Genomic DNA, 9,974 nt, shown 5'->3' with positions numbered 1-9,974 from the left:
TAAAGTCTAAATTAATTGCATGGAATTTTACAGATTCGTAAGAAATATAGAAAAACAAAATAATTCGTATAAGTCTGAGCGCGAGAGTGATAAATTTTTGTGTTAAGGGTGCTGCAAAATGCAAAATAAATGATTCAAAATTCAGCTATGTGAAAGCTAAAAAATGTGTATTTGAAAACAAAAACAAAAAACTGTTCAGATGATGATTTATGTACCGATGCAAGCTAAAATAAATAAGAAAGATATATGCAACAAAATGTAATGCAATTTGCAACAAAATTAATTAATGTTTACAAGAAAAACTAAAAAACTTAAATTTTCCATATTGTCTTACCACAAAAACAAAAAAAAAACAAAACACCTGAATTAAATTTTAAAACTCTTACTATTCTTAATTATCCGTTTTCTAAAGCTCTATAACTCACATTTGTGTGTGTATGTATATGCATATGTGTACATACATACAAGTTATATGTATACATACGTATTCGTATGTTATCTAATATGTGCATTATTACTTAGCTTTGTTTGAAACAAACTTAATTATATGCATACAAATAAATATACAAGCATAAACATACTTAATCCATACATACATACATACAAATATGTTATGTATTTTGGAAATGGCATAGAAATTAAAAAAAGAAAAGAATATTTTGTAAAGTTATTTGAATAAATAAAAAGATAAATAAAATTAATTGTTGATTATAAACCAACAGATAAATTTATTTATTAGAGTGTTTTTTCTTTTGTCTTATCATACTCGAACGAAACTACGAAGAGAACAAGTCATTTAAGTCTTAATTACCGATAAGTACTTAACCTACAAAAGACATGGAAATATTGGAAAAAATAGTTTTTCAACCACTTACTAGCCTTCTATAAATATTTCAAAACAACTCGCACGGAGGCAAACCTGGGGAATGCGGTTGATAGGGTAGCAAATCGAAAACGGATTTGACCAATTTGGCTGTGTGACTGCGAATATTTGAGTCGATGTGCTATCATGATAGAAGGATATTTTTATTTCAAAACTTGTTTGACAAATGGCAGACTTTTTGCTGCGATTCGGCATCGATTCGGCCCAATAATTCAACTTAGTAGAGCCATGTGACTGTTAATTCATTGTAGATCACACCTTGTGAGTCACAGAAAACTATGCCTATCACATTTTCGGCCAATAAGACAGTCTTTCTCTCGTTGGAAGCAGTTTCGCCAGGCGAACTCCACTGTAACGACTGTTCTTGGGCCTCTAGTGTGCAAAAGGGAATCCCTGTTTCGTTGACGATCACGACACTACTTAAAAACTCTTTTCTTCTTCTTTATTGGCGTAGCCGAGTTTACAAAAGCGCACCAATCGTTATTTCTTTTCGCTGTTTGTGTCCAATTGGTGATTCCAAGTATAGCCAGGTGTTTCCAACGAAATGGAGGTCTTTCTCTGCTTCCCCCGACGGATCTTGCATTGAATACTCTCAGAGCTGAAGTGTTTTCATTCATTCGGATGAGATGAGCTAACCAGCGTAGCTGCTGTCTCTTAATTTGCTGAACTGTGTCAATGTCTACTGCGGTATTTGTTCTTGCCAATGCGCAAAGGACTATAAATCTTCCACAGAACCTTTCTCTCGAAAACTCGTAACGCCATCGTCCATTCCTCTGCACCATATAGCAGGACGGGAATTATGAGTAACTTATAGAGTTTGGTTTTTGTTCGTCGAGAGAGAACTTTACTTCTCAATTGCTTGGTGTTAATGCTGGTTCCAAAATAAATGAAATTATCTACGCTTTCCAAGTTATAACTGACAACAGTGATGCGGGAGCCAAGTCGTGAGTGCGAAGATTGTTTGTTTGATGACACGAGATATTTCGTCTTGCCCTCGTTCACCACCAGACCCATTTACTTCTCTTCCTTCTTCCAGATTAGTAGTCGCGTTGTCTGAAACCTCGCTTTAAATTCGACGAAGAGGTGGTGTGTGTCGATCCTCTTTTCATGGGACTTTTCCAAGATTTAGCGCTTGGTGAATATCTGGTCAGTTTATGATTTTCCAAACAGTAAGCCACACTGATTAGGTCCAATCAGTATGTTGACGATGTTGAACACGCTTATACCACGGTAGTTGGCGCAGATTGTGGATTTTTGTGGATTGGGCAGAGCACACTTAAATTCCAATCCTTGAGCATGTTTCGTTGGGCCATTTTCTACAAAGAATCTGATGCATGTTCCTTATCAGTTCTCCGCCACCGTGTTTGAATAGCTCGGCCGGCAATCTATCGGCCTCCGTCGCTTTGTTGTTCTTACGACGGGTAATTGCTATTCGAACTTCTTCTTCACTTCTTATAGCATTAAAGATCTTTATCTTGATATTGATCGTAAAGGTGCCTTATCAAATAAAAATGTTTTTCATGAAGGGACTTGAGTTCCAAGAGCGCCGTCTTGGGGAGAAAAGGACGTAAACAAATTTTCAGATCGATATCTAAAAAAATGAGGAACTATTTCGCCTATATAAAGGCGAACAGGTGAACAACACATGGCGAAATCGACTCATCTCAGCCCGCAGATCATTTATGTATAGCGTTACAAACTTCGTGGTCAATGGGTCAAATTATTATCATTAATTTGTGATTGAATTATACAATGATAAAACTGGTCTAAAATATGTAAAAGCATAAACGCTTTAGTATAATCGCTCGCGACTTTGTTGTTGCATTTTCATATAAATTTTTGAGAGCGCAAAAATAACGAGCAGAGAATATACATACATAGGTACGTAGACAACATTTGTTATAAAATAGCAAAATTTGGGGACGTCTCTAATATTTCACGAGTCCTTAATTCGAAATTCAGTTCCGCTCTAACTTAGTTGATCCTTATTCATTTAAATTATTATTATTTTATAGTTACAAAAAATCTTAAAGACAAAAAAATGATTATATTCTGCTCGCTTCGAGATTACAATATTATAATATTTAGGACCTGTGAACACAATCAATTCCATAAATATACGCACATGTACATATTAGTGTTTTAACAAAAAGAAATTTAAATATCGAATGAATCAAACTACTTTGTTCTGAACTCTGCTATAATATTTAAGAAAAAAATAAAAGGCAACCAAATTTTTTTTTATGTTCGAAACGTCGTATTATGTGAAATAGACATCAAAATTTGCTTTTAATTTCTCTTACATATATATTTTCGAGTGCGTTGGTTGCAGCAAACAAAAATTCGCTAAAAAATATTAATCTATTAATATTTGTATAAACACTGCAAAGAAAAATTGCAACGCCGTGTTTTTCAGTGGAATTTAAATATAAAAAATAACAACTAGAGTCAGCAATGTCTGACGAAAAATCCGAAAAAAAGGAATTTGATATTGAAGATGAACATTTAGAAAAAATTGAAAGATACAAGGAACCAGAAAAACGTTTCCCGGCTGGCGAGTCGGTAAGTTTATAAAAATAAGTATGTACATATCTTTTAGAGCAGGTAAATTGTGCATAAAAATTTTTAAACATAATAAGGCAATAAAAAAGTATTATAACATCAATTAATTGACATAACGACAAGAAAGCAAGATTATATATATTAAATATTATAATGCATGTATTATATTTTGTAAATAAACGTTCTATTAAATTCACTTTTATCGCTGACTGAAACTACCGTATTTTATTATATTAACTTATTGAACGTACCTTGCGCTCTGACGTAACAACCACACTTTGACATTTGTATCGCATGTACTACATTTTCATTCTCCGCGGAAAATTTCTTTTTTTAAGCCGAATGTAAAGAAAGTGCGTGTGGTTTTTCACAAGTTGTGTACATATATGGCGGACTAAGAAAATCGATTATATTTTCCACTTAAACGCAATAGTATATTGATGCGAATATAAACGCAAATTGAATAAATTCATAATCCGGGTGATCCTCGTGTTTTGATTTCGGTTGTTTTACATTTTCTTATTATTTCCGTGCTTTGCAAAGGAATTTTAGCTGATTGGTTAGAAGCAGTCACTTGAAATTATATCAAGCCGTGCTTTTAAAATACAATAGAGCATATTTCCATTCTTCCACATATACCGTAGAGCGACGTAGGAGTACGTCGCGTAAAAAATAGCAAAAGTGGATTCCGTAAAGATTGAAGATTTAATGGATTCTGATCCTGATATCGAAATCATCGAAAAGGATAGCGGAATGTCATCATTGGGCGGAAGCAAGGACGAAACACCAGAACGACGGGCAATTGAAAAAGCTGTAAGCATTTTACTCCTAAAGCACAACGAAATCAAAGGATTATAATTCAAGATTCATAAAAGCTTTCAAAAGATCGACGAAAAATTAAATACTCATAAAAAACAAGATTTCTAGTATTTTTGTTTTCATACTAAAGAAGTCAATATGTTATATTTCATTTATTGTGCATAGAAATAATTGTGTGCATCTTTTTTTGTTACAGACGGCGCCTAAAAATTCCGATGATGAAAACTATGACGACGTAAGTTTGTTGAATGTATATTTATTTAAGTTTATTTCAAATAATTACAGAAAAATCAATCATGTTTACAGCAACCATTTGCATAACCTCACTTTGATTAGGCAATCATACTGTGCATACCTGCACATAAACCATTTAATTTAATTAACTCTTATCAGTGACATTAAACATTTTTTGTCGCATACAAAACAATGGGATTTAACTCAAACTTTTGTAAAGATATGGAAAAAAAACACTAGCGCTATATATAAAATTATCTTGTTACAATACTTTCTGAAATATGTTTATAATACCGCACTAACGCTACACCTATTTTGCAGGAGCCAGATGAAACTCTAGGCGAACGACTTTGGGGCCTTACAGAAATGTTCCCAGAACCGGTACGACGGTTAACTGGCAAAATGGTCGATCTTACAACCACCAGCATCAAGGGTCTCTACTCATTTTCGTGCAATGCTTCCTGGATCTTCTTTACGAGTTCAGTTATTTTGTTTGCACCCGTCATATTTGAAACGGAACGCGCACAAATGGAAGAGATGCAGAAGTCCCAACAAAAGCAGGTGCTACTAGGTCCAGGTACGGCGATGGACCGTGCTGGTCCACCACCATCGTTACCACTTATTCGTTAAGTTCGTACAACTTTTACTGATAAATTTGTAAGAAAAGAAAGAAAATACCCCGCAAATCACAACAATTAATCCTCTTCAAATTAATCAATAATAACAATAGGGCAGAGGAAAATTCCTGTAACGCGTTCATCGTTTATTGATAAACAAAAATGCAATTTTCTTGTAGACGTAAAATAAAATTAATTACTATTGAAAATACTTAGTGTTTATATTAAATGGAAACGTAAACTTTATATATAGATAACTACAAACTACCATGTTATTAACGTACTAATATGAGGAGAGCGAATTTCGGCAGAATTTAAATTAAACCGCTATCCAATAACCTAAAAAATATCAAACATAACGACAATGTTAAAACTAAATTGCGCGCTTTAATAAATATATTGTATTTATAAAAAACATAGAAATGAAATACGGAAGTAAAACACTGCAAATTTAAGAGTACACACTTAACAAATGGACACTGGTGCTAAAATGGCTAACGAAATTGGCATTATTTTACAAGATCGTCTTATGCAAACACATTTAAATCCAGTGGATGTGTAGATTGTCGCATAACCGACGCCATTACACCTTCGCTGTCAGTTATACGGATATTCGTATTGCTTCGTCGATATTTGTGCCAATATTTTTTATCATTCATAGTTGAAATAACATAAATTTTTTGATCGCTTTTCGGCGGTGGCGGCTCGTCATATACTTTACCCCCAGCGCATTCGATAATCTCTAAACAATTTCAATATAAAGCGATCATTAATTAATATGACTAATTACTTGTGTGACACTTACGTTTAATTTCTGATGGGCGTGGCAAAATGCTAGGCGTTGTTACGAAATCATAGCCCTCAAACAGCTTTTGAGTTCTGGCCAATTCCAATGATTTAAATAAAGAGAATTTATGTCGTTTTTCAAAGTCGTGGTCTCTGAAGAAATGTGTAATTCCACGCGGTACCGTTTTTGTACTATTGAACGATTGCAACCACTTTGATGTCACAATCGGTATGCCTTTGGCCATTGCAATTAAAAACTTTAGTGTTCGATTGCCCTTATCCATAACTAAAACATCTGCATCAGTGGGATCATTTGCCACGCACCAATTGCCTGGAAATTAATCGAATTGATTTACAGTTTCAGTTGCTTAAACGAAAGTACTAACCCGGTGAGTTTTCAACCAAACTTTGAAATAACTTTGGTTCAACCATAGTCATTGCAATCTGCAAGATACGTACCTACAAGATAAAATTAAGAATTAATAACTTGCTACAAACATCAGTAAATTATAATGATATTACATTGTTTTTCAATTTCTTGCTTTCCTCCACTGATGGTTCCCCCGCACTACGTTTGCGATTATGATCTTTTGCAGATGTTTTAAATTCCGGTTCGTTATCCTTACTAGTATTTGACACATTGGCTGAAGTTTTGTCATCTTTACTGTCGGAATTATTTTTTCCCCGTTTTTCGACTTCTCGAGCATTCTTTTTTGATGCACTGCGCGATGAGGATGTTGATTTTGTCGACGTAATACTTTCTTGAGAATCGGTTTTGGAGCGTGAGCGAGTAACGCGTTCTAAAAATAAATACTTATATTTAGTAATAGTATTAAAGTATGTTATTTTAACTAACTTTTACTGATTTCTGGTTCATCTGTATGTTCAAGTTTCCGCAGTTTCGCTTGTGTAGGTCCAGCTGTTGAACAGGTTGCTGTATCGTTATCCTTATCACTAGTTCTGGACCTAAGTCTCGTTACTCTTCTCGTAGGTACCTCTTCCATTTCATCTGTATTTTCACCTTTTGATGATACATTTTTGGTCGGCTTCTTATGTTTCTCGTTTTTTTCTACTTCTTTTTTGGGGTCAACTTTCCGTGATCCCGCTTCTATTTCATCTTTCTTTGAAATAGTTTTCGTGGACTTCTTACGTTCTTCTCTTTTTTCATCTTCTTCAACGGGTTTATTATTTCTTCCACTACTCCGTCGATTGCCTGAAGATGGTTCAACCTTGCCGTCAGTTTTAGACTTTTCCTTAGTTGAGTTTTTAATTGACGGTGGTGAAATTTTTGGTTTCTTTACATATGATTTTTCTTCCAATTTCTTATCCGGTTTTTCCAAAATCACCTCCTCGTTAGCACTTTGATCTTTTTTGTTGCTACTAACTTTTTTAACATCAGCACGATCTTCCTGTTTTATCATAGGACTTTTTGCCGGAACATATTTCGTAAGAGGCTGTTTTTCTTTCACATTACACAGTAGTTTGTCAAAATCTGTAGAGTCTTTTCTTTTATCCAATTTGTTTAACTCCAGTGATTCCTCCTCAGAATCAGATCCAAATAGGTTACGTTTATGAAGAGGCATTTTAACGTGTTCCTCAGAAAGTAAATCAAATTTTTCACAAATCCATTTAGGTGTACATAAGAGCGATCCTTCAGCTTCCGATTGTGAACTGTTTATACTAGATGTACTTCCTTTAGCTCCTTTATTTATTTTATTTAACTTTGGCTTTTTGAATAAAGCTTGTTCTACTTCTTTTCTTGCAGAACCGTTATCTGTTTCGTTGGAAAAACTACCATCACTTTTTTCTTTTGCCTTAATTTCATTTGGGGTTATTGTTAAATTGAGTTTTGGTCTCACCGCAGGCTTAATTGTCTTATCATTTGGTTCTGTTTTATTCCAGATCTTCGATTGACTCGCTGAATCATTCAAATTACTTGTAAATATTTGAGTGGGCGCCAACAAACTGGTATTCTCCTGGATATTTTCAATTGTAGTTGTTGCGCTCTTTTCAATAGATCTAGAAGCTACTAAATATCCTTCTTCAAAGGCAAACCAATTTGATAATTAAAAAAAATACAAAATGTCTTTATTTTACCTTTAATTGGTGCGAAAACCTGTGTTTGTTCCAGACTGAAATCTGTGTTAGCAATATTTTCTTTTCCGCTTAATGATAATTCTTCGCCAGTATGGGTGAGGCCAGTCACTTTATCATCTGGTTGCTTTGATATAGGCACAAATACCTGTGTGGCCATCATATCGACTTCCTCCGCATATCCATCACCAGCAATTACTTCATTCACTTGGCCTTCCTTAAGAATATCTTTTTCAAGATTTTCTTCCGCCGATCCATTAGTATTAGCTTGCACATTAACGTGTGCCATTTCTGGCAAGTCAAATAAATCTGGAGTACAAGCATCATCTCGCTCTGTGCATATCGTATTTTGATCGGGATCGTTCGATGTTTCATTTTTTGGTGCTTGAGTGTTCAATGCCTCAACTTCAACATCACATTTATCAATTTGTGATACATCTAAAAAAAAATTAATTTCGTTTAAGTGAATATTTAAACATATTATGTATTTTATTACCTTCATCTATATCCATATTCAGTGTCACATCAGTCAATATAACTGGTTTGTGTTGAATGTTTGGTATGACCAAAGATGAAAACATTGCCTCATCATCGTCACCATCTTCAAATAAATTCTCATTGAAATCTTGAGTGCAGATACGAATAAAATCGCCAGATTTATGTAAATTTGAATCTAATTCCGAGGCTTCATACGATTGTTCGGGTTTAGAAGGCATTTGCGTTTCTGGTATAAAAGATTCGTCACAGAAACTTTTTCCATCACATGATTGATTTCGTGAAGAACTTAATATACTTGAGTTTTCAATAGAAGTTCTTTGTTTTATGTTTTGAGTTTCAGGAATGTCAAAACTTTCATTTCTAGTATCATTCATTAGTGACACATCTGGGGAGCTAAATAAGCGAGTACTCGTGTTAGACAATGAAGATCTTGGCGCTCTTTGAGTCGGTGCCAGAAATGGGTCTGCGAAATTTAAATTCTCTACTTCCTGTAATATAAAATAAATTTTTAAGTGTTTAGACCACCAAAAAATATGTTTATACTTTCCTTCAAGCTTCCACTTAATTCACCAAAGCGCAATTCAGAATTAACATTTATACTTTCCTTGATCATCGGATTCAAACGTTTGTTATTCACAAAAGTTCCGGAAGCACTATATAAATCAATTATATATATCTTACTGCTGGAAACATCGACAATGCAGTGTTTTGTGTCCACACTCTGCAAAAATATGTTTAAATTTTTTATAAATTTTTTTCTAAAAAATCTTTACCTGTGATTTTAACGCAATGTCCACACATTGTTTGATGTTTTCCCCATCTTTCCTGCATCCAATCAAATATAATTTTCCTGACACCAAATCGTATTGATTGGAATCGACGTCCAGCGTCCATTTCTAACTCAAAATAATAGTAAAATGTTAATTAATCGGGAACAAAAAAGCTAATTGTTACCTTTTCAGTCATTTCAAATTAGCTGCGCTCTACAACTATAATATCTATTTTATATAATTTTCTATTTTAATGAAATATAGAAAATAAATTCCGCGCCATTTCAATCAAAAAAATCTTATTTATAAAGATGAAAACAAAATAAATCGAAATAATCGATTGTTATTCTCATTTGAAGTAAGTGAAGGTCGCCATACAATATTTTATTAGGGGTGTCCTCGCACAATTAAAACCTTTGTCTCAAAGTGGTGATTGTTAAAGGAGGAAATAAAGATATGTAATATATAGTAATTAGGCTGTTGTGTATTTATATTAAATATTTTTTTTTAATAATTTAATTAAAAACTCGTGTGAGTTTTGCAAATAATCGATTAATTGACTCAAAAACACCATAATGTCTCTACTTTCATTTATATATTCATAAATATAGGATACGAGTGACAGAGTAATAATAATTTCCACTTCTATATGTCAATTGAGCAATATTTAATTTACCAATTTACCGTGTCATTACTAATGATTAACGATTA

General features: G+C 33.6%; 2 protein-coding genes and 1 long non-coding RNA gene across 4 annotated transcripts; 2 read left to right on the top strand and 1 right to left on the bottom strand.

Moving 5' to 3' along the window:
• Positions 1-6: 6 nt before the first annotated feature.
• On the top strand, positions 7-731 carry LOC125780149 (uncharacterized). The gene is made up of 2 exons (XR_007423580.1): positions 7-211; positions 243-731. It is a non-coding gene; the product is annotated as an uncharacterized LOC125780149 (long non-coding RNA).
• Positions 732-3,190: 2,459 nt separating this feature from the next.
• On the top strand, positions 3,191-5,324 carry LOC105225289 (mitochondrial import receptor subunit TOM22 homolog). 2 transcript variants are annotated; one of them, XM_011203686.2, is made up of 3 exons: positions 3,191-3,445; positions 4,461-4,499; positions 4,820-5,324. In XM_011203686.2, the coding sequence occupies exons 1-3, from the start codon at positions 3,338-3,340 to the stop codon at positions 5,126-5,128; spliced, it is 456 nt and encodes a 151-aa protein (XP_011201988.1). In that variant the 5' UTR covers positions 3,191-3,337; the 3' UTR covers positions 5,129-5,324. The 2 variants fall into 2 exon arrangements, with proteins under 2 accessions (XP_011201988.1, XP_011201989.1); XM_011203687.4 differs by lacking the exon at positions 3,191-3,445 and adding an exon at positions 3,721-4,258.
• Positions 5,241-9,604, bottom strand: LOC105225288 (mediator of DNA damage checkpoint protein 1). The gene is made up of 10 exons (XM_011203685.4): positions 9,448-9,604; positions 9,267-9,389; positions 9,037-9,214; positions 8,492-8,977; positions 7,999-8,433; positions 6,758-7,942; positions 6,424-6,701; positions 6,288-6,360; positions 5,921-6,232; positions 5,241-5,857 (listed from the first exon to the last, which is right to left on the bottom strand). Exons 1-10 carry the CDS (start codon positions 9,457-9,459, stop codon positions 5,643-5,645), a joined length of 3,297 nt encoding a protein of 1,098 aa, XP_011201987.2. The 5' UTR covers positions 9,460-9,604; the 3' UTR covers positions 5,241-5,642.
• Positions 9,605-9,974: the final 370 nt, after the last annotated feature.

The sequence above is a fragment of the Bactrocera dorsalis genome, unplaced genomic scaffold (genome assembly GCF_023373825.1).
Source record: "Bactrocera dorsalis isolate Fly_Bdor unplaced genomic scaffold, ASM2337382v1 BdCtg130, whole genome shotgun sequence".
In the NCBI taxonomy this organism is placed as follows: domain Eukaryota; kingdom Metazoa; phylum Arthropoda; class Insecta; order Diptera; family Tephritidae; genus Bactrocera; species Bactrocera dorsalis.
Note: the sequence above shows the minus strand (reverse complement) of the source record. Positions and strands in the feature narration are given on the sequence as shown.